Source organism: Equus przewalskii, chromosome 6, assembly GCF_037783145.1.
Source record: "Equus przewalskii isolate Varuska chromosome 6, EquPr2, whole genome shotgun sequence".
NCBI classification, from domain to species: domain Eukaryota; kingdom Metazoa; phylum Chordata; class Mammalia; order Perissodactyla; family Equidae; genus Equus; species Equus przewalskii.
Genome location: NC_091836.1, coordinates 72,289,329 through 72,314,605, shown reverse-complemented (window position 1 = coordinate 72,314,605; position 25,277 = coordinate 72,289,329). Strand labels below are relative to the sequence as shown.

The following is a 25,277-nucleotide window of genomic DNA, read 5'->3' as shown; positions in this document are numbered from 1 at the left end:
CACTGCTAATTGGAAGAGCTGTAGCCAGGTGGTCATTCCCCTGGCTTCAGAGCCCCTGAAGTGACTGAAGCACACACATCTCACTGAAGTCCCAAGGGCCCACCACCATGCCCTCATCCCCACTCAAGGTGGCTGTGGTATGTGTGAGTAACATGAACAGGAGCATGGAAGCCCACAGCATCCTCAAGAAAAAAGCCTTCAGTGTCTGGTCTTTCGGAGCTGGATCTCAAGTGAGGCTCCCAGGGGATGCACCCAATCTTCCTGTGGCTTACAATTTCTCAACCACATACAAAGAGATGTACAACGACCTCCTCAGAAAAGACAGACAACACTATACCAGGAATGGAATGTTACACATCCTGGGAAGAAATGAGAGAATCAAGCCCCGGCCAGAAAGATTTCAAGAGTGCCGCGAGGCCTTCGATGTCATCTTTACCTGTGGGGAGAGCATCCATGACAGAGTGGTGGAAGATCTATGTGCCAGAGAGCAGGAGACCTTCCAGCCTGTGCACGTGATCAACGTGGACATCCAAAACACCCCGGAGGACGCCACCCTTGGAGCTCTGCTCATCTGTGAGCTCTGCCAGTGCCTCCAGCACATGGACAATATGGAAGACAGTCTGGCCAAACTGCTCCTTGCAGTGGAGGAGAAAAGAGGAAAGAAATTTCTTCACGGGGGCTGCTTCTGTTGCAGAGCTGGGCTGGTTTTGGCTCCTGGGTCTGTAAGAACTTGTGCGTGAAGTTTTTGACTAGCCTGTATTTTCTGTGAGAAGTGTCTCTACAGCCCTTTCCACTAAATACTGTTTGTGTGATTTTTAGGTGTCCACCAGGGAAGAGATATGAGCAAGAAAAGCATTTTATGAGAAATGAGGACAAGGACTACTAATAGTCATGAAAACACTCCAAATATGGGGGATTTGTTCTAGGTACTTTGCATGGAGGAAGTAACTCAGTGCTCACATTGCTTTGCAAGGAAGTTACCACCAAGGACTCCATTTTGCAGATGAGCAATCAAAGCTTATAATGGAGGGCTGGACAAATGATTTCTCTTAGGATATTCAACAAGAAAATAACACTGTCTAGCCCATCCTTTTAAAATAATTTCTTTTTGCTCAGTTTATGTATATTAATTAAAAACACTTTTTTCTTTAATGACAAAGAATTATATTGTATTTTGAACTTATAAATGTCTTTGCTTTTAAATTATATCTCTTTTACTACTGCCAGCTTCAGTAGAAACCCAAGGTAGATAATAGGCTGCATATTATTTCTAAAATCTAATATTATCTGTTCAATTAATAGCTTGCCCGTGTACTATAAGGAGTGGGAGCTTTAGATTTAGATGTAGTTTTGCTATATTGGATATATAGTGGTTTCTTGAGTAGACAGTGACAGTTTCAGTTAAGAGGAGAATGAAATGTTCACAACATTGTTGAAGACGAAAACCAACAGCATTTGGTGGCAAATTGCTAAAACACTTGAATATAAATGTAATTACAAGAGTTAGTGATGCCAAAAAGAAGGGCATTGTGACTGGGACATCACTACAGGTGTGTCTGACAAATTTTCTTTCTTTCTTTCTTTCTTTTTTTTTTTTTTGGTGAAGAAGATTGCCGCTGAGCTAACATCTGTGCCAATCTTCCTCTATTTTGTATGTGGGACACGGCTACAGTGTGGCCTGACGAGCAGTGTGTAGGTCCATGCCTGGGATCCCAACCTCTGAAAACCTGGCCACAGAAGCGGAGAGTGCAAACTAACCACTACCTCACCAGGCCAGCCCCTTTTATTTCTTGACCTAAGTGATGTTGACCTTATAATAATTCATCAAACCGTTTGGCTTTTTTTTGTTTTGTTTTCTATATTTGTGTTTCTATTTTTTCTTTACAATAACAAATTTTTTTAAATGCCCAAAATGAAATACTTTATAGTCCAAGAGGCAGCAACCTAAGATTATGAATATGTCAATAGCTTTATTTGTAATTATTTTGTTTCCTATTCCTCATTTCCCATGTCCAATCTACCCCAATGTTGCCTCTTGGTTATATAATCACCTTCTGACTGTTCCTGCCTTCACTCCACTCTGGAGCCACCGGGCAGAGGATATAATACTGCAACGTCGTTCCATTGGTCAAAGCAAGTCATGAGGCCACACAGATGCAAGGGAATGGGTAATAGACTGCGCTTCATAGGAGAATTTGCTTGTGTGCAGCAGAGGGAAGAGTTACTGGCAGCCATTTTTGCAGATGGTCAACCACACTTGACAAACTATCAGATTAACAAATATTCAAAAGTTTGACAAATACTTTGCTGACAGGTTGTGAGGAAAAAGTACTTCCATACATTGCTGGCAGTAATGAAAAATGGTATAGCCTCTGTAAAAGGACTCTTTCAATATATAACAAAACTATAAATGCATTTACCCTTTGACCAACGTAATCCTGCTTCTAGAAATTGACCATGAGATCTATCAATAGAATTATCTCGCTAAAGAAGAAGAAAAAAAGAATATAATAAAGCAAAAGACCCCCAGGTACTGATGCAATGACGTCAAAGGTCTAGCATATATGTTGTTGGGGTTTCAAAAAATGAAATGAGAGAAGGGGACAGAAAAATGTTTTCTAAGAAACACTTTCTGAATATATCTAAATGAGGTAAAAACAATAAATTTACAGATTCGAAAGTCTCAGTGAACTTAAAGGAGGATAAAAACAAGGAAAGTATTGCCTAGGCCCATCCAAATCAAACTGAAAATTAAGATTAAGAAAAAAGTCTTGAATGCAACCAAAGGAGCCAGGCAAATGAAATAGAAGGGAATCCAGATTCACATGTCTTCTACTAACTGTTAAGCTTGTACATTAATATACCCTTAGATAACAGAGTTAAACATCATGATTCGTGACTCTGGAATTTGAAATTCATGTGAGCCCCGGAGATCATATAATTTCAACATGACCCTTCTCACGAAGAATAAAACTTTAGAAACCATGAGTCTGTATTAATTGTAAGCATTTGTATTCCCTTTCTATTAAAATAGGCCTGTAGCAAGGCTAGGTTAGGTGGTGGATGGTTTTTGTATGAGATCTTCTGGAGAGAAGCAAGGGAGAAAAGGAACAGGAGGAAGTGAGGGGGGAAATGGTCTCAGAGACTCAGCCAATTTGGGAAGAGGGCAAGTCTGGTGGAGACAGCTCTGTCCCTGGAGCCCCGGTGTAAGTGCTTCCCCCAAGGGCTCTCACGACAGAGGATAAATAGCCCAATTCCCGGCCTGCAGCAAGCTGACTTTCATCACCAATCTCATATCTGTTCTTGAAAACTCAGTCTAAGACTGGTGAGTGAATTACACATCTGCAGGTGGCGTGGTTTCGGAATCAAGGTGAGGACTGGGCTAGTGTTATGTCTCAGACAGGCCAGAGGGGACAGGATTCTTGGAGGCTATTGATACGTGTGGACAAAGAATGGCGAAGACCGCAGGCACCAATCTGATTGGTTATAGCAGATGTGGAGAGTGAGGTCCGGGAAGGGAGGTTGAGAGTATACAGGCTGGATGGAGGTTACAGAAGGGTGGTAAATAAAGAGACGGGATCCAATAAATGGAAAGTGCCTTAATCAGACTAGAGATAAGAAAACAGAAAACATGCTTAGTTAGATTACAGATCCCTCTTGAAAAACATGAAAGGAGTCCTAAGAATGGCAGGGAATTGTGGTCACCTGCCCCGAGCCAGACATTAGAGGGGGCTTTGGGAGGCAGCCAGGGCATCTCGACAGATGTGAGAACTAGGAGTCCATTTTCCTCCCCAGAAAGAAAAATCTGGGGCACCAAGAGGGTGACTGGAGTGGAAGAAATAATGTCAATGAGCGTAAGATACATTTTAGCCACTGAACTAGATGCATTAAGATGCCCCTTCATTTAATATCCTCAGAAACCACTTGAAGAGAGTTTTTTATAATCTGTCTCCATCTCTTCATTCCAATGAAAATGGGATTGGACACGGCTGTCTTCTCAGAAGGTGTCCTCTGAGACCATTTCACCTGGAACATTTTACAAAACTCTTCTGTTTACATATCCACCATTCTCTCAAATCACAAGCCCAGTTAGGACACAGGCACATGGCATGATGCCTGAAATTGGTCACCGCTTGAAATGTGCTTGTGAATGATTAAGTGAACAAATAAAGAAAAGTATACTCGGAAATAAATGATGAAGTTACACATTAATTTCAATCAGCAGAAGAATCTTCCAAATATCAAGTACTGCAACACCCCCACTCCAGCGTAATGCCTTTCATTTTCCAATTCCAGTCATTTCCAGCTTAGCTCCCTAACTGTGAGCATAAGGAGTGCCTCACCGCAGGCACACAAGCCCTGTTGACGTTACTTCCAAAAGGTCCCTTGACTGTCTTCACAGGTGAGCAAACTCTGTATGGTGAAGTCAGAGAGATTTCAAACTCTTTTTTACCATTTACTGGTTGTGAAATTGGACATGTGCTTCATATTCTCCGAGTCTCACTTCCCTTAGGTGTGAAACGGAGATAATACCCACTTACTAGGGTGGATGTCTACTCTCTACGTGAAGAGTATATAAAATGCTACATGCAATGTGCATGCTACAATCCCTTCAACAAAACAATGCTAATAAATATTAGTTTAATTGACTATATTACGTTCAGGTCCATTTCTATTCCTGGAACATGACTGGCCTTTTAGCATCCTGTCTTTTCAGTCACTTACTGCTCCAATAAACCTCCACAGGTAATCATTCTAAACTAGAATAATTGTTCTAACCTACCAGCTTCAAGACATCTGTTGGCTGCCCCCTGTTTAAAGGATGGAGTCTAAGTGTGAAATGGTGATCAAGGCCCTTCATAATCAGGAAAATCTGCCTGTACCACTGCTTATGCACTCTCTATGCCCCTGTCACCCTACCCTGGAAATGATTCATGAACATGCTGTGCATCGATCTGTATATTCACCTTTTCTTATGCTGCTTCCCTTCTCTTTTCATTCTTCACTTCATGATAAACTAGTCAATTTCAGAGTCATGTTCAAGTATCATCTTGTTACAGCCTTCCCAGACATGCATAATGATTTCCTCTGTGTATTCATAATCCTGTGTTTGAAAGTGAAATGCATACAATAATATCTCTTACTTTGATTAGTTGGAGATAAGTGTAATTGGCTGTCACTTACTGGAGTACAGACCATATCCTTTCACCTTTGCAAATTTCCTATTATTTGCATGTTCAAAGAAGATGAAGAGTATGAGATATGCCAAAACTCCTAGTGGCTTTATAAATAGTATTACTATAATTCCTCTTAAGAATATATTAAAAAGGAATATGTATTTTCCTCTATATCTGTGAATAGGAAGTGAGGTCCCAGGTGTTCTGTTCCAGGAATGACTACCTTAAACCACACTGGCATTAGCCACACAGTCTTCTGCTTGCTGGGCATCCCCAGACTAGAGGACCAGCACATGTGGATTTCCATCCCCTTCTTTGTTTCCTATGTCATCGCCCTCCTTGGGAACAGCCTGCTCATCTTCATCATCCTCACAAAGCGCAGCCTCCGTGAACCCATGTACCTCTTCATCTGCATGCTGGCTGGAGCAGACATTGTCCTCTCCACGTGCACAGTACCTCAGGCCTTGGCCATCTTCTGGTTCCATGCTGGAGAGATCTCCCTGAATTGCTGCATCATTCAGCTCTTCTTCATCCATTCGACTTTCATCTCTGAGTCAGGGGTCTTGCTAGTGATCGCATTTGACCGATTCATTGCCATATGCTACCCACTGAGATACACCACTATTCTTACACATGCATTGATTGGGAAAATTGGAGTGACTATCTTTCTGAGAAGTTATGGTACAATTTCCCCCATAATATTTCTTTTGAAAAGATTGACTTTCTGCCAAAATAATATTATGCCACACACTTTTTGTGAACACATTGGCTTGGCCAAATATGCTTGTAATGACATTCGAGTGAACATCTGGTATGGGTTTTCCATCCTAATGTTAACAGTGGTTTTAGATGTTGTGCTAATTTTTGTTTCTTATGTGCTGATTCTCCGTGCTGTCTTCCACATGCCTTCCCTAGATGCTCGCTATAAAGCTCTCAATACATGTGGTTCCCATATCTGCATCATCATCCTCTTTTATGGGCCTGGAATCTTCACCATCCTTGCTCAGAGGTTTGGACGCCACATTCCACCTCATATCCACATCTTGTTGGCTAATGTCTGCATGCTTGCTTCACCTATGCTGAATCCTATCATTTATGGGATCAAGACCAAGCAAATACAAGAGCAGCTGGTTCACATCTTGTTTGTAAAGCAGAAACCACTTTGATGTAAGTACTGAGTTTTCAGCATCTCTAGCTATCTGTGAGTGTTCTATGGAAGTCGTGGTGTGACAGTTCAGCTGAAACACTAGGAAATAGTTCAATGAATACAGTCTCTGGAGCAAGTTAACCAGGGAGGTTGCAGGACTTTCTCTTCCACTGTCAAAACAACCTGAGAAAGCAGTGCTATGTTTGACTGAGGAAACTACCTCCTACAAAGAACTTGGAACAGGCTGAATTGATTTTCAGAAGTTGTCTGACTTTAAGGACACTAGCCTGATCTTTAGAAATAGATGAAGTGAGAATAGCGCTCTGAGCAAGGAATTTGTTCAGCCCTTCCTCACTGAGTTTCCCACTCTCTGAGATATCTTGTGATATCTCTAGGCAATCACATATAAACCTCTATTTTTTAATGTCCTTCATTCTAGCTATATGACATTCTTAGAATCAGTGATTCCTAGGTTTTGTAATTATTCCTACTATATTATAATTTATATCCTGTCAACATGCCTGTGTATAATAAGGGAATGTAAATGAATCGCTTGTTTTGTATTTTGCAGAACAATCCTTGAGGAGACTGAGGGGCTTGAGACGGACCACTCCTGTGATGGCAGAATACTAATGTGTTTTCCGAAGGGGTGGTGTGTGCTGGGAGAACCGTGGGGAGTGGGAACGCCTCCATCTCAGTGTCAGGCCATGTTCTTCAAAGATCTCCTCCTCAGCAGGGCATTCAAGGTCTTTGATGACCTGGTTCCTGACCTCCTTTACAGCAAAACTTCCCATATCACTTTCAAAGCATCCTGAGCTTCAGACACACGAGGCCATTAACTCCTCGGCTTTTCCAGGTCATGCCATGCTCTCCATGTATCTCTGGTGTGTTGGAATAACCTCCCTTGACTTGCGGAAAACTGTTATTCCTCCTTTCATACCCAATTCTCATCTCAACTCCTCTGTGACACTTTCTCTAACCACAATTCCTTCCCAATGTACTATTGTTTAGTTCATAACTCCCCTTTGAGAAAAATAGTATATTGTCCATATTTCTTTTTTAATACTTATTTGACTAAAATCTATGTTCCTTGTAGAAAACATTAGAAGTTATGAAAAAAGACAAATGTGACTTGGAACTAATAAACCCATAATCTTACAGCCCTCAACCAATTTTATTGTCGAATTTTTTTCTTTAGCTATACATCCAAATCTAGAACTTTTATATCTATTTCTACACCTGTATCTGATTCAGTGTCTGTATTTTTTCTCCATCTGTATCTATACCTATATCAATCTGGAAGTATCATATGATACATAGAGTACCTATCATACTATGTAAATGGTCTGTAACCTACTTTTCTTTTCTAGCAGTACATTGTTGACAGTATTGGTTTCTAATATATATGGATTTATACAATCAATTACTATGTCTATATAAAATTTCATTGCAAGATTTTGCTTTAATTTATTTGATCAGGCATTCATCTTCTAAGTCTTTTTTGGATGGCATAATGGCTATATATTTACAAATTTAAGGCTCAGTTCTACTTGTTGCCTAAGTACACATCCCAGATATGTTCTAAATAAATTATTTATAAGTATTGTCTTCTAAAATAAAATTCAAATGCTCCATGCAAGACAATTGGAAAACAACAAAAATATAAAGAAAATCCCTAGTCAGGAGAAATCCACTGGTAGCATTTTGGTATACTGCCTGACATTTCTTGTTCTATGCATGTTTATTTTCATTCATTTTCAATCTTGTTGGACATTTGGAGGTTTCCATTTTTAACTATATAAACAAGCCTTCTCTAAACATCTTATACATAAAGCTACTCTGATCTTTCCATTTTTATTTTAAGGATAGAATCCTAGAAATGCTATTGCAGACTTTTTAGATTTTTTGATGAATCCTATAAAATTGCACTCAGAGAAGATGCATAATATATCTCTCTGCATTTACAATGGGGTTGAGTATTTTCATTTTTTAAAACTTTGCCACTCAAAAGGACAAAAATAACATTATACTGCAATTTTTACTTATATTTTTTTTTGCTACTGAGGTCAAGCATTTATTAGATAGTCATAGTTCATCTCACGAAGTAGAGATAACTACATTTGTTGAGTACTTGTGATGTTACAGCACCCAAGCTAAGCATTTTATGTACATTGCTTCACATAAGCTTCATCTGAGCTCCATAAAATAAGTACTGAAGATGAGGAAATGGAAACTCTACCAAGGAAAATGGCAGAGGCAGGAACAAATCCATTTCTTGTTTATTTCTCAAGTTTCTTCTCTTGCCTACTAAATCTCCTAGAAGATTCTGGCTGTTCTTGCTTTTGCCCCTTTAACTCTTGAAAACTCTATGTTGTCCTTATTGCTTTTCAATATTTTTTTAATTTATTGATAATGATGTATGTTTTCACTCTCGTATTTAAGTATTTGTCCAATATGTTTGTCTTTTATTCTTAATATTTTTATAAACTGATTTAAATATCAGTAGCTATATGTATGTCTTTTATTTTGTCTTTTTCCAGTGGTTAACCACAGGAAATTCTCCTTAAGCTAGGATTTGAGTTTTATTCACATCCACTTCTCTATTTTCATTTTCTCATCTCTAAATTAGGATTATTTTATCAACATTATAGAGTTCTTTTGAGGATTAAATGGGTTAATGTATATAAAGTGTTTAGAATGGCATCAGGCATGTAGTGTTATATGTATTTGCTATTATAATTGTTATTTATTTTCATTTGTCATAATATCTTTGTTTCACATTCAACAATTTTTTTAATCTTTTATTTTGAAATAATTATAGGAAGTTGCAAAAAATATGTAATGTACTAGAAGGTACTGTTTATCCTTCATCCAGTTTTCCCCTATGGTAACATCTTGCATAACTGTAGTACCATATCAAAACTGTAAAGTTGACATTGGTACAAACCACAGAACTTAGATTTCATCAATGTTACATGCACTGCTTGTGTGTGTGCTTATGTCTGTGTGTGTATAGTTCTATTATATGACATTACAGATTCATGGAACCACCACCATAATTCAGATACAGAATTGTTCCATCGCCACTTATGGATTCCTTTTGTAGCCTCACCCACATTCCTCTCTTTCCATACCTAGCCTCTGGCAACCACTAATTGGTCCTCCATCTCTACAATTTTGCTATTTCATGAATGTTATATAAATGAAATTGTACAGCACATAAATTTTGGAGACTGGGTTTATTTCACTCAGCATAATTCCCTTGTGATCCATCCAAATTGTGTATCAATCATTTGGGTTTTTTTATTGTTGTGTAGAATTCCATGATATGGATGTACCACAGTGTTTTTAAACATTCGTATGTTAAATAACATTTTAGTTGTTTCTAGTTTTTGACTATTATAAATAAAGCTGCTATGAACATTCATGCACAGGTGTTTGTGTAAATGTAAGTTTTCATTTCTCTGAGATAAATTCTTAAGCGTGCAATGCTGAATTGTACAATACTGCATATTTAACTGTATAAAAAACCACCAGGCTGATTTCCTGAGTGGCTCTACCATTTTACATTCCCACCAGCAATACGTGAGTCATCTAGTTTCTCTATATCCTCATCAACATTTGGTGTCCTTGCTATTTTTTATTTCAGTCATTATAATAGGTTTATTCATTGTGGTTTTAATTTGCATTTCTTTAAATGCTAAAGAATGTACATATTGTACATTTTCCATGTCCTTGTTTGTCATCTGAACATTCCTCTTCAGTGAAATGTCAGTTTGTGTATTTTGCCTTTCTTTTTTTTGGTGAGGAAGATTAGCCCTGAGCTAACATCTGTTACCAATCTTCCTCTTTTTGCTTGAGGAAGAGTGTTGCTGACATCTTTACTATGTTGAGTTTTCCAGTTCATGAACCTGGTATACCTCTCCATTTATTTAAGTCTCCTTTGATTTATTTCATCAGCGTTTTCTGATTTTCAGCATACAGATCCTATACATACTTTGCTAGCTTTTCACCTAAATACTTTTTTCTTTTGGGGTAATTAAAAATGGTACTTCTCATGTCTGAGCAGGCAAGCAAAACTAAAGAAAAAATGAACAAATGGGACTACATCAAACTAAAAACCTTCTGCACAGCAAAGGAAACCATCGACAAAACAAAAAGACCACCTAATAATTGGAAGAAGATATTTGCAAACCATATATCTGATAAGGGGTTAATATCCAAAATATACAAAGAACTCATACATCTCAACCATAAAAAAACTAACAACCCAATTAAGAAATGGGCAAAAGATTGGAACAGACATTTCTCCAAAGAAGATTTGGACAAGAGGTACATGAAACGATGTTCAACGTCATTAACTATCAGGGAAATGCAAATCAAAACTACAATGAGATATCACCTGACTCCCATCAGAATGGCTATAATTAACAAGACAGGAAACAATAAGTATTGGAGAGGATGTGGAGAGAAGGGAACCCTCATACACTGCTGGTGGGAATGCAAACTGGTCCAGCCAACTGTGGAGTTTCCTGAGAAAATTAAGAATAGATCTACCATATATGATCCAGCTATTCCACTGCTGGGTGTTTATCCAAAGAATATAAAACACGAATGTGTAAAGATACATGCACCCCTGTGTTCATTGCAGCATTATTCACAATGGCCAAGACTTGGAAGCAACCTAGGTGTCCATCAAGGGACGAATGGATAAAGACAATGTGGTATATATACACAATGGAATACTATTCAGCCATAAGAAATTATGAAATCCGGCCATTTGTGACAACATGGATGGACCTTGAGGGTATTACGCTGAGTGAAATAAGTCAGAGGGAGAAAGTCAAATACCATATGATCTCATTAATAAGTAGACGATAAAAACAATGACAAACACATAGCAACAGACATTGGATTGGTGGCTACCAGAGGAGAAGGGGGAAGGGAGGAGGGTGAAAGGGGTGATTAGGCACATGTGTGTGGTGATGGATTGTAATTAGCCTTTGAATGGTGAACATGATGTCATCTACACAGAATTGGAAATATATGACGATGTACACCTGAAATTTATATAATGTTATAAACCAATGTTACCAAAATTTAAAAAAATTTTTTAAATAAACTAAAAAAAAAACCGACTGAGAACAAAAGGGCCTTCCAGGATCTTAATTAAAATTTCTAAAGACTTCTGTTCTAGGAATAAGAGCATAAAAGACAAAGACTGAGTCTGACTGAAACCTGGCCTCGACTCAAGCTAAGTCCTCATTAGAGTGAGTGGTCCACTGCTTGCCTTATCTGTGTAACAGAAGACAGAGAAAACACTTGTGACAGAAGATAACATTATCTGCAGCCTCTATGGGTGTTTTGTTAGAATATCAAGCATAAGATTTAAAAACTACTAGACATAGAAAGAGGAAAAACTTGACAATCAGTGATCAAGGAAAAATCTAAAAAGAAACGCAGACTGATAGATGACTCGATAACTGGAGTTATCAGACAAGGAACTATAGAATTTTAATAAATATTTTCTTTAAGAGAGCAAAATATGGTGAAATTACTTAAGAGTATGAAGAATTTATCGAGAGAATTAGAATCTGGAAAACATTTAAATGAATATTATAGAACTGAAAAACATGCTTATCTGAGAATAAGCTTTAATGAATGAGCAGATTTTACACAGCAGAACAGGGTTAGTGAACTGGAAGATAGATTGACAGAAATAATAGAAACTGAAGTAGGAAGAAAAAAGTAACGGCAAAAATAATAATAAATGAGAATAAGACATAATAGATACATCAAAATTTCTAAATATATTGAGGAGAGAGAAAGTGGGGCAGATATAATGTTCAGGGAGATAATGGCTGAAAATTTTCCCAAACTGATGAAAAGTATAAACTCACATAGTCAAGAAGCTCAGAAAATCCCAAGAAGGATACATGCAAAGCAAACCATACATGGTAACAAATATTCTGAAAAAAAAATAAATAAATAAAATCTTAAATGTTTCAAGAAATAAAAGCACAATACATTCAAAAGAGCAACAATAAAATTTTTAGGTGAGTTTTCAATACAAAAGGAGAAAGATGGTACTAGAAGAAAATTTTTCAAGTTCTGAAAAAAAAAATCCCTGCCAATTAAAAATTCTATACCCATGAGTAATACTTTTAAAATGAAGACAAAATTTAAACATCTTCAGATAAGCAAAACTTGAAATAATTCATCTCTTACATTCTTACAATAAAAGAAATATTAATCAATGGTGTTTGATAATACTTCTTTTTTGTTTTTGTTCTTTGTTGAGGAAGATTAGCCCTGAGCTAACATCTGCTGCCAATCCTCCTCTTTTTGCTGAGGAAGACTGGCCCTGAGCTAACATCCATGCCCATCCTCCTCTACTTTATATGTGGGATGGATGCCTACCACAGCATGGCTTGCCAAGCGGTGCCACGTCTGCATCCTGGATCCGAACCAGCAAACCCCAGGCTGCTGAAGCAGAACGTGCAAACTTAACCGCTGTGCCACCAGGCCAGCCCCTGATAATACTTCATTTCATGCTTGTTTCTATAGATAGAATGCTAATATTTTGTTAATATAATGGTGTGGCATATTTCAAAAGCAGTAAATAAACATTTAAAAATATTAGATCTTACAGCATTAAGTGGTAAATACAACAGAAATAGCAAATACACTTTTGTGGAGGATTATAAAATAGCAAAGTTGAACAGCCACCATATCTCTTTTTCAAAAACTTTCACTTAGCCTTTTTGGTGTAAATCATGTTCAATGAATAAATTTAGACAATTCAGACTAAAATTACTACAAAAATCACCTGTATCTTATGATTCATCTATATTCACCATTCATATGATTTTCACATAGATTGACGCATATTTGTGTAGGAAAATATACTTTAATGAATAACATTTAACTTTCTGATCTGGAACATACTTCTCTATCCTACAAACATATTTAGAGCATAGCTCAATTACCAAAGACATAGACCTACAACGTGGGTTTATTTCTCACTGCTCTATTGTATTGCACGTAATGCACGTGCTGTCGTTAACTTAGGGAGTGTTACTTTTTAGAAATCATTTCTTATACTTCACCATAATTTTTGGTTAATAATTGTTTAATATATTATTATTGTGTATATAATGCATCTTAGCCAAGCAGTGGGCTATTGTTAAATATTTATTTCCAAACAATTAACAGTAGGAATAAAAACGTCATGAACATATAATAAAGTTTCACTCCATTTTGTGTTCCAGAAAACAGAAGTAAAATATATACATATAATTTATGCTAAAATTATAAGATACAGATGATTTTATTGTAATAATTTGTGTGAGAGGTAAAAATTTGAATATGCAGAGGACATTGAAAAGAATGGAAGAAGATACGTGCATAAGAGAAATAATACATGTACAGCTCTTCAAAGTTTAAAACACATCAGGAAAGGAAATTTCAGCAACTATCCAGGAAGTGCTGCTGTCTCCAGTTCATATTATTCCAATAGCCAGTCTAAGATTGTAGAGGTGCAAGTGATTTAAAGAGGTGAACTGATCTAGTTCCTAATGCTATGAACGAAAAAACTAAGCATCCAAAGACACTGAAATTAATGACTGATTAGAGGTTTTGGAAGAAACGTGAACAAAATTGTCCCAATGCTGTTGCTCTAGAGACACTAATACATGGATTCATTTAACTAGTTTCTCGGCTGTACATTCCCATATCCTGATGCTAAATCTCACCTCATGCATGGAGAGAATTATCAAGAAAAGTACAATGTTTCCATCATCACATTCATTTCTGCCTTGTGAAGAACATATGAACCACATGATCCCGGATCTGTTTGGTCTTGATTCCATAAATGATGGGATTCAGCATAGGTGGAACAAGAATATAGACATTGGCCAGCAGGACATGGATATGGGGTGAGATGTGATGTCCAAATCGCTGAGTGAGGACTGAAAAGATGCCAGGTGCATAAAAGAGGATGATGACACAGACATGGGAGCCACATGTGTTGAGAGCTTTGTGGCGAGCATCTCGGGAAGGGATGTGGAAGACAGCATGGAGAATGAGCACATAAGAAATAAAAATTAGTGCAACATCTATGACCAAGGTTGACATTAGAACAAAAAACCCATACCAGATGTTTACTTGTATGTCATCACAAGAAACATGGGCCAAAACAATGTGCTTACAAGCAGTGTTTGGGAGGATGTTACTTTTACAGAAAGTCAATCTTTTCAGAAGAAATACTATGGGGAAAATTGTACCATAACTTCTCAGAAAGATAGTCACACCAATTTTACCTGTAAGTGCATATGTAAGGATAGTGGTGTATCTCAGTGGGTAGCATATGGCAATGTAGCGGTCAAATGCCATCACCAGCAAGACCCCTGACTCAAAGATGAAAGTGGAAGAGAGGAAGAATACCTGAGTAATGCAGCGATCAAGGGAGATCTCCCCAGCATGGAACCAGAAGATGGCCAAAGCTTGTGGTACTGTGCACGTGGAGAGGACAACGTCTGCTCCAGCCAGCATGCAAAGGAAGAGGTACATGGGTTCGTGGAGGCTGCTTTTCATGAGGATAATGCAGATGAGCAGGCTATTCCCAAGCAGCGCGATGACATAGGAAATGAAGAAGGGGATGGAAATCCACATGTGCTGGTCCTCTAGTCCGGGGATGCCCAGCAGGTGGAAGACTGTGTGGCTAACGCCAGTATGGTTTAAGATAGTCATACCTGGCAAGACCACTTGGGACTCCACCATCTGTGAGCAGAGACAAGAAAAATATAGATTACATTCGAAGGTTTTCTTTGGTATCATCAGCACTTTTGGCACCTACCTGATCCCATTCAGTTCAGAGGATTCCAGGAGCTATGTTATATGTATTGACGAACAAGACTTAGTTTGTTCTCTAAATGATATCTTAATCACAAAACAAGATAGACATTTATATAGCTAAAGAAAATTAAATTATTACATCAATATCTTAGTTGTACAAAATAAAACCAATACAGTAACACAAGAGAAGTGATGCATTCTGTATTTGTGAAGTTTTTGAGAATGAGTACATATCCGAAGTTACCCTTACAGATAGTGTAACATGTCAATAGATGGAAGAAGTGGCAAAGAGAATTCTTCTTATGGGAGGCACAGAATAGAGCTAAGAAGCTCAGGAGTTAAGGTCTGGTCCACAGGTGAACTTGCATGTACTAGAGAGGTTGATTGTCTAACCCAAGGTCACTCTAAGAAACTTCTCAAACGCCTCATGAAGGTTTTCACAGCCTTGATCCAGATGCCTTCTGCATCCTGAAGAAGTCATCTCAATCTTTCTGCTTTGTTCTTCTAAGAGAATTACCCCTATTTGGAGCACTTCTCACCTCGTGCATGACACATCTCCCCTTAAGTTACTCTTTTGCCTGCTTCCATAAGGAGTCTAATGTCAGAGTATTTATTTCACAGATGGGAGCATATCTGACTACCTGTCAATGATCCCCCAATTGATTGTGAACTTTCCGTGGTCTGAGTAGTGCCTTTTTCCTTTGTGCATTTCCAGAACCTAGCACACTGAAGTACAGTGTAAGTCCTCAAAATGTTCAAGAAAACAACCCAATGACAAATATTAAATGAGTGTGGTAATGGGCAATGAAGTCATGAATAAATACCTTGGATGTTTAATAGTCAAGATCTGAGGCCAATATGGAACATTATCTGTAGGGACTCAGGGCTCTTTGGCACATTAAGAGCTAAAGAGCTCCTCAACCCCAGAGGTTCCTCACTCTCCCTCCATGATAGCACTTTCCACTCTACTAGGACATTCCATAATTGTAATCTGGTCCAGTGGTGTGCTGGTAAACTGGCTCATCAAAAAATATATATGTGTAGGGGCTGGCCCAGTGGCCGAGTGGTTAAGTTCGCACGCTGCGCTGCAGGCGGCCCAGTGTTTCGTCAGTTCGAATCCTGGGCACGGACATGGCACTGCTCATCAAACCACACTGAGGCAGCGTCCCACATGCCACAACTAGAAGGACCCACAACGAAGAATATACCACTATGTACCGGGGGGCTTTGGGGAGAAAAAGGAAAAAAAATAAAATCTTTAAAATATATATATATATGTGTGTGTATATATATACACACACATATATATAAACACACACACACAAATTCAAATGAATAAAATAAAACAAAGTCTGATTTGTAGCATTTGCCAATTTCCGTGATGTATGTACTCCCACCATGGACCATTTTAAGCAACCAATATGTGTCGCAATATGCGCTATTGACTCTCATGAATCCGTGTAAATGGCTCCAGGACACAACTGCTCTATTCTCTCCAACTGGATCTATTTGACTCTAAAAAAGATCTTAACATTTTCAGCCACCTATTTTAGGTCCTATAACATATAGTCAGGAGTAGGTCTTCCCCGCTGAAATTTCCCCTCACCACAAAAAAAATTTCACTCACCAGCTTCAAACGGAGTTCTCAAGGACTAAAATGGGGTTAGTTGCAATAGGATCTCAGAGTGATAGGGGCCAGGGAGCTGAGATTTTACACATCTGCCTGAAGCCCTAAGGGACAACTATGACCCCAGGCAGTGCAGACATAGAGCTGTCCTTTCGACAACACCCTTTCTGACCCATACATTTGGGTACTGTCATTATGTCCCTCCCACTCTGCCCACACCACTCCTTCCTCCACAACACCATTCCTGGATTATGGGGGCACATGTGCTTTCTTTTAATTAATTGATTCTTAGTATTACTGCACAAATATTCCTGTTTCCATTTTAGTGGGAATTAGCAAGTATTAATTCCATTTTTAGTCAGTATGAGCAATTTGAAATTAACATATAAATTACTTTTAAGCACTGATTATAACAAATATATTCCTTCAAAGTTTAGACAAACTGGAAATTAAATATATACCGTACATTTAAAGTCATTTAAACTTTAGAATTTGTAATAATAATGTTTTAAATATTTACACAAGAATACTTTAATATCCTTTTTTAATCTATTTACACTACCCATGTTTTTCAACGTCAACTACGAAAAATACTCTGTACTCTCTTTTCCTTTGGCTACCAAATAGTCTACATTTAATTTTCAGTTATCTTACTTAGCAAAGCTCCTCTGGTTGATAAAATTATCTCCTCCTTTTCATATCATGTTCACATCTTTTCATTTTTATTTAGTTTGTCCGAGTAAATATTACATACATATTAGTAAAGAAGAAACAGCTTCATGTCTAACAATCATCTTTGTGTCTGTGTATGATAAGAAATACACAGAATTCTAATTGAAATGATGTAAGAAGTTGATTCAAAAAAAACTACTCCCGCTTAAATTAGAAAGGAGCTCAATAAAAATTCTTACTTGTTTGTTTTTTGTTCTTGTTGATGATTATCATGAGTTGTACTTCTGTTGTATGAATATATCCATTCTCATTGGTGGAGGCTGTGATGATTAATGTTATCCACTAGTAAACTTGCTAGGCCACAGTACCCAGACGTTTGGTCGAACACTGGTCTGGATGTTGCTGTGAAGATATTTTTAGATGAGATTAACATTTAAATCAGATTTTCAACTTGAGTAAAGCAAGATTACTCTTCATAATGTGGGTGGGCCTCATCCAATCAGTTGATGGCCTTAAGAGACAACAGAGTGAGCTCCCTCCAAAAAGTGGGAATTGTTCCTCCAGACTGTCTTTGGCCTAGAGCTGCAACATTAGTTCTTCCCTGGGTCTCCATCCTGAAGCCTACCCTGCAGATTTAGGACTTGCCAGCCTCCACAAGTGTGTGAGCCAATTCCTTAAAATAAATAAACACACAAACATACACACACACACACACACACACACACACAATCCTATTGGTTCTGTTTCTCTGGAGAACCTTGACTAACACAGAGGTCAAGTGTATTTTTGTGGACATGTGTTTCAACTTCATCTGGGAAAATATCTGGGATTTGAACTGCTTGGTCATGCAGAAGATATATATCTTATTTCATAAGAAATTGCCAAAACTTCTTTCAAAGTGGGTGTACCATTTTACACTCTCACCAACATGATATGAGAATTCTAGTTGCTACATGTCCTCATCAACATTTATCTATCTTTATAATTTTAGCAATTGTGGTAGGACACTAATGGTATTTCCTTTATGTTTTCATTCGTATTTCCTTAATGACCAATAAATATTGAGCACATGTTTTGCGCACTTGCTATCCTTCTGTATATCTTATTTAGTGAAGTGTCTTTTCTAACGTGTTGCCCAGTTTTTAATGCATTTCTTCTATTTTTATTATTGAGTTATAGGAGGTTTTATATAACCTGGATACCAGTCCTCTGTCAGATATATGTCAATGAATATATTCTCTTGGACTGTAGCTTGACTTTTCAATTATCTTTTGATGAGAGAAGCTTTTATTTTAATGAAGTCTGACTCACAAATGAGTTTTATATTTATGGTTATTGCTTTTTGTAACCTAGTAAGAAATCTTTCTCTACCCTCTTGTCACAGAAATATTCTCCTGTTTCCTTCTAAAAGCTTTATGGTTTAAATCTTTACATTTAGATCTATGGTCATCTTTGGATTAATTTCTATGAACAGTATGAGGTAAGAGTAAAGATATATTTGTTTCTATATAGATATACAATTTTCCTAGAACCATTTTTTAACATGACTCTTCTTTACTCATCCAATTGTTTTGTCAACTGTGTTGAAAAATCAAATGTTCCTATAAGTAAGTTTCCATGTCTGGGATCTCTATTCTATTCCATTGACATATTTTTCTATTTCTATGCCAGTACCACAGTACTGAAGCTTCACAGTAAATATTAAAGTAGAGTAAGTTCTTCAGCTTTTTTGTTCCTCTTTTCCAGATTGCTTTAGATATTCTAAGTCCTTTGCATTTCTATATGAAGTTTAGAATCAACTTGTAAGCTTCTGTTTAAAAACCTTGCTGGGAACATGATTGAGGTTCTAATGAATCTGTAGATCATTTTGGGTAGAATTAAGTCAACAATATTGAGTCTTCCAATCCATGAAGATTCACCCTGAGCTAACATCTGTTGTCAATCTTCCTCTTTTCGCTTGAGGAAGATTAGCCCTGAGCTAACATCTGTGCCAGTCTTCCTCCATTTTACATGTGGGTCATCGCCACAGCATGAATGATGAGTGGTGTAGGTCCATGGCAGAGATCTAAACCCAGGAACCCAGGTCACTGAACCGGAGTCTGCCAGACTTAACCTCTATGCCACAGGGCCGGCCCCGTATCTCATCTTTTATTTAGGTCTGCTTTAATTTTTCCCAGCAATATTTTTTAGTTTTCTGTGTGGAGATCCTGCATTTATTTTGTTAAACTTGTTCTTAAGTATTTATGGGGGCACTGATCCTATAGTAAATGAAATAATTCTTAATTTATTTTCTGGTTACTTGATGCTCATATATAAAAATAAATATATGTATATAATTTATTTATGTATTTTAAACTTGCATTCTATGACATTGCTAAATTCAACTACTAATCCTAGCAGTTGTTATGTCGATTCCTTAGGATTTTCACATACATATAACATCATCTGCAAATCAATACAGTTCTATTTCTTCCTTAGCAACTTGAATAACTTTTACTTATTTTTCTTCCATGATTGTAATAATGTTGAATAAAATTAGTGAGAGTGGGTATACTTGCCTTGTTCCCGATTTTAGAGAAAATTGTTTCATTTCACATTTAAATATAATGTTACTGGCTCATTTCACATGGATGCTATTTACCAAGTTTATCAAGTTGAGGATGTTTCCTTCTATTCCTAGTTGCTGAGAGTTTTTATTTTGAGTAAATCCTGAATTTTGACAAATGCTTTCTTCATATTGTGCAACTTCATAGAAAATATGGAAACCTCTGTAGCCTCATTCCTTTCATCACCCCGTCTCTTTACTATAGTTGTTATATGTATTATATATGTTCATACATTATAAACCCCACAGGATAGTGTTATAATTTTTGCTCTAAATAGTCATGTGTATTTAAAGAAATCAAGATGAAAATACATTTTTATATTTAATACAATATTTACAATTTCTGATACACTTTTCTTTCTCAGGAACCAAGTTTCCATCTGGTATCAATGGTACTATTTGTTTTCAGCCTGAAGACCTTCCTTTAGTATCTCTAGGGCTCATTGATGGATTGGACTGTACTGAAAAACTGAAGAAGAGGGGGAATCAAGGACAATCTCAGATCACAGGTTCAAATAACTAAGTGGATGGACATTTATTAAAATGAGGAAGACTGGAGAAAAAAACCCCAGGAGAAAAACCAAGAGTTTCAGTAATATTCCCCTCAAGGACTTCGTAAGCACATAGGATTTAAGGTCTGGGATTTTCTTTGTGATTAGATTTTTAATAACAGATTTAATTTCTCTAAAGGAATGGACTATTCAGATTTTCTACTTCTTGTGTCAGTTTTGGTAAATTTCATATTTTAAGGAATTTTATTATCTTACCTAAACTGTCAAATACGTTAGTCTAAAGTAACTGAGAATGTACTTTTACATTTTTAATATCTCCAGTGTCTGTTGTGATGTCTCTTATTCCAATCTTGATATTGGTAATTTATGTTTGTTCTTTTTTTTGTTGTTTGATCTGTGTTGGAGTATATCAAGTGTATTAACCTTTTGAAAGTGCCAACTTCTGCCTTTGGTTATTTTCTCTAAAATATTTTAGTTTTAATTGTACTGATTTTTTATCTTTATTATTTCATTTCTTCTAGATTTTTTAAGTTGATTTGTTAATCCTTTCCCAGCTTCCTGAGGTGGAATTATAGACAATTGGTTTTCTACTTTTTACTCTCTTCTACTATGCACAATTAAAGCCTATAAATTTCTCTCTAAGCACTTCTTTAGCTGCATCCTGCAGATTTTGATATTTTGTTTTCTCATTTTAATATAGTTCAAAATGTTCCTAATTTCCATGTGACTTCTTAACCCAATGTTATTTGAAGTATATTTTTATAAAGTTGTGGATTTTTAAATTATCTTTGTGTAATTGGTTTCTGTTTCAGTTTTGCTAATGGCTGACCAGATGCTCTGAGTGATTTCAATTCTTTGAAATTTGGTAAAGATTCCTTTATAAATTAACCCATGGCCAATTTTGGTAACTGTTCCATGTGCATATGAAAAGATTGTGTATTCTCTTGTTATTGAATGCAGTGTTCTATAAATATCAAATAAGTCCATTTTTTAAATTACGTTGACTACCCTCTATGTCCTATCAGTCTTATTAGTCTTTGTCTCTGTTTTCCATCAATTGGGAGATGTGTCAAAGTCTCCCACTATCCTATTGGATTTGATTAATTTTCCTTTTACTACCGTCAATTTTTACTTTATGTATTTTGAAGCTATGCTACTTAACATATACAGATTTAGAATATTCATGTCTTTCTAGTGAACTTATGCCTTAATTATTATGAAATATCCCTCTATATCTCTAGTTATAATTCTTACCCTAAAGTCCACTCTCTCACTTTTTTTGTTTTTGTATGTGTGTGTGTGAGAGGAAGATTGTCCCTGAGCTAACATCTGTGTCAGTCTTTCTCTATTTTGTATGTGGGACATACAAATGGTGTGATAAGAGATGCATAGGTCCACACCTGGGATCTGAACCTGCAAACCCCAGGCCAAGCAGAGCACAAGAACTTGACCACTACATGACCAGCTGCCCCCTCCACTCTCTTTTTTCTTAGTATAGCAATATGGGCTTTATTTCAGTTGGTATTTGCATGATACATGTTTTTCCATCTTTTTACTTCTAACTTTTCTATGTCTCTATACTTAAGATATTTCTTTGTAAGCAGTGTATAGGTTTTATCTGTTATCCAATCTGAATAAATACAGTTCAATGTATTTACTATTTTCTTTTATATTTTATGAGTTTTATGTCATATTTAAGAAATCTTTTGCCAAACCCGAGATTACTAAGATCTTCTCCTCTGGACGATTTCCTCTAGAATTTTTATAGTTTTAACTCCTATATGTCAGTCTATGATTCTTTGGAGTTAAATTTTTGTATATGGTGTGAGATAGGGATTAAGATCTGTTTTTTATTTTTCTGGTCATATGGTGATCCAAATGTTCAAGCACCATCTGTCAAAACGAATGCTATTCCCATTGCATTGCCTTGTCACTTTTGCCAAAAATAGATCCTCTACTCAGCAAAGAGGACAGAGTAGAGGACTCCAAGGATCTGTTGTTTGGCAGAAACACCAAAAAGAATCAACAAAAACTGACAGAATCAACTTTCTGAGAACTCTGGAAAATACTCAAAAGTTTCCATCATCTAAGCAAATGTTGTCAATAAAAAGATGACTTAAACATGGTAGGAGAAGTTTGCAGTATTTTAACTTACCCTTGCTCAATCCCTCTCTCCTCAACTCAGTGGCAATCTTGAAGAAAGGAAACTAGCATTCCTTGTGTGGGTCTCTGCTTCTGGAGGGAGTAGGGTAGACCTTGTTCCCAAGGAACTCTATTTGTCTTTTTTGACCTGAGTGTTGCCTAAAAGACTGACACAAGGTGCTCTCACTTGTTTTGTCTAACTCTGAATTCTCTGGGGCATAAAAGCAGCTACATGGAGAATGTTTCTCAAAAACATTGAAAGGCAATGACCTGGGGCGTTTGCTGCCATTACCACCTGGGACAAAAGACTACAGTTGGTGCAAACAATAGATGCACCAAGAAATTGGTGAGGAAATCTGGAGAGAGATACTTTGGAGAATAAGGGCTTTGAAAAGCTCCTACTCATAATGGAGACTCTAGAAAGCCTCACTCAAGCCTAGGGCAGGATGCATGCTCAAAGAACACAAAACATACAAAAAATTGTTTGTATTTATATATGCTAGCAATAAAAATTGAAATTAAGAAAACAGTTTCATCTACAATACCGTCAAAAATTAACGCTAATGAATAAACTTAATCAAGGAGATGTTAAGACTTGTTCACCGAAAACCACAAAACATTGCTGAGAGAAATTCAAGAAGGCGAGGAAGAATCCTGTGACGTTTCATTGGAATTAGAGCCATCAGTATGAATTAATCATTCAGGGAGAGGGGAAAAAAAGCTTTTCTTCTTCCTGACTCTGATAAATGAAAGAACCTAGAAGCAATGACACCAAAATAGCAATGAACACACCTAGCACTCAAACTTGTTTTCTAAATCCTATTCACCATTAAATTATTTAAGGGATCTTAGAGACTAGTTTATTCCAAGGCTGAGGTGGAATATTATTAGATTTTTGTGGAACGTCTTGTGCTAAAATATAAGGAGGTGCTCAAAAAAATGATAGGGAAATAGCAAAGGTTGCAAGAGCCAGCTTGATGTAGCTCTCACTAGTCAAATCTTGGAGAATTTGAGTATACAAATGAGTAATGATGGCACTAAATTATACAAATTATTGAATAAAAAAGAAACCATGAGTCCACACTAATACTGAAAAAACAAATAAACAGTAAACAGGATGCCTCTTCTTTACAGTAGAATATCAACTAGTAAATGTAACAGGAAATACCAAGTTGGAAAACCACCGTGTTGCAACCAACAAAATAAAAATTGATTCTGGCAAGAATCATCAATGAATGCTAAAACCCCTAGATGTAGGTTTTCTGGGGAACAGTGTATTTCACAGCCTCGAAGAATCGCCTCATATATTATGTATTTCATTGATTACAAGGGCGGAAGAGACATCATTTTAGTGGGGAAATCTGGTGGACCCACTTTAATTAATTGGTCAATGATAACATCACCAATAATGTGACAAAAAACTTATAGCAGATAACTGCTGGTGTGATACAAGAAGGACACAGCATCACTTATGTAGTATTCTGGCCAAATAGGTGTAGTCTGAGTCTTATCACGAGGAATACCTTCAAATGGAGGAACATTATACAAAATATGGGACTATATTCTTCTTTAAAAATGACATTATCGTGAAAGACAATAAAAGGTTGAAGAACTGTTCCAGATTAAAGGAGAGTAAATATATGGCAACTTAATACAATATGTGGTCCTCAATTGAAAAAAATAATAATTAACTATGAAAAATAACTTTAAGACAACTGGCAAGTTTTGAATATGTACTGCATGTTGGATTATAGCGTTGTACCAATGTTAAATATCATAAATTTGATAATTGCACTGCTATATGAAAGAGATTGTCCTTGTTCATGATTTCACTCACATGTGGAAGATAAACAAAAACACACATTGATACAGAGAGGAGATTGGTGGTTACCAGAGGGGAAACGGGTGGGAAGAAGGCGAAAGGGGTAAAGAGGCACATGTGTACGACGACGGGGGGAAACTAGACTTTTGGTGGTAAACACGACGCAGTCTATGCAGAAGTCAAAATACAATGATGTACATCTGAAATTTACATAATGTCATAAATCAATGTGACTTCAATGAAGTAAATTTTTTTAAAAAAAATAATAATGAGAGAGAGAGAGAATGTGGGCAAATGTTAACAATGGCTGAATCCATACGAAAGTTTTATTGGAATTTATAGTAATATTTATGTAGATTTTCTGCATGTTAATGTTACCAAAATAAGCATTTAATAGAAAAATAATATTTTATAAAGTATTTCTATAAGTTAAATAGGCATGGAGTCTTTCTGAGTAAGCTCAGTACACCATTTTAAATAGAAACCCATGAATTTATCATCATACAGGTACACACAAAGCTGTCTCTTCTTTACCAATATCTACATAACACTTACTTGGTCTAATTTAGTGACGATAAGACACAGAGAATATTTTAAAGGGTGGAGATATGTTATCAGCAAAAAGATATTAGGAAATGTGGTTACTGAGCATTGATTGCAGATTTACTGGCAGCCAAAGGAGAGAAGCATGGAGATTATTCCTTTGTCATGTACTGA

At 36.7% G+C, this 25,277-nt stretch overlaps 3 protein-coding genes across 3 annotated transcripts; 2 read left to right on the top strand and 1 right to left on the bottom strand.

Annotated features, from left to right (window-relative positions):
- The first annotated feature begins 107 nt into the window (after positions 1-107).
- Positions 108-740, top strand: LOC103553744 (RNA polymerase II subunit A C-terminal domain phosphatase SSU72 like protein 3-like). The gene has a single exon (XM_008524445.2). The coding sequence runs from the start codon at positions 108-110 to the stop codon at positions 738-740; it is 633 nt and encodes a 210-aa protein (XP_008522667.2).
- Positions 741-5,392: 4,652 nt separating this feature from the next.
- Positions 5,393-6,343, top strand: LOC103553733 (olfactory receptor 52B4-like). Its single transcript, XM_070626632.1, has one exon. It carries the CDS (start codon positions 5,393-5,395, stop codon positions 6,341-6,343), a length of 951 nt encoding a protein of 316 aa, XP_070482733.1.
- A 7,787-nt stretch (positions 6,344-14,130) lies between these two features.
- LOC103553725 (olfactory receptor 52B4-like) lies at positions 14,131-15,075 on the bottom strand. Its single transcript, XM_070626690.1, has one exon. The coding sequence runs from the start codon at positions 15,073-15,075 to the stop codon at positions 14,131-14,133; it is 945 nt and encodes a 314-aa protein (XP_070482791.1).
- Positions 15,076-25,277: the final 10,202 nt, after the last annotated feature.

Bases quoted from the DNA above. Each gene is read 5' to 3' on its own strand.
- LOC103553733 (XM_070626632.1), top strand. From the start codon at position 5,393: ATGACTACCTTAAACCACACTGGCATTAGCCACACAGTCTTCTGCTTG.
- LOC103553725 (XM_070626690.1), bottom strand. From the start codon at position 15,075: ATGACTATCTTAAACCATACTGGCGTTAGCCACACAGTCTTCCACCTG.
- LOC103553744 (XM_008524445.2), top strand. From the start codon at position 108: ATGCCCTCATCCCCACTCAAGGTGGCTGTGGTATGTGTGAGTAACATG.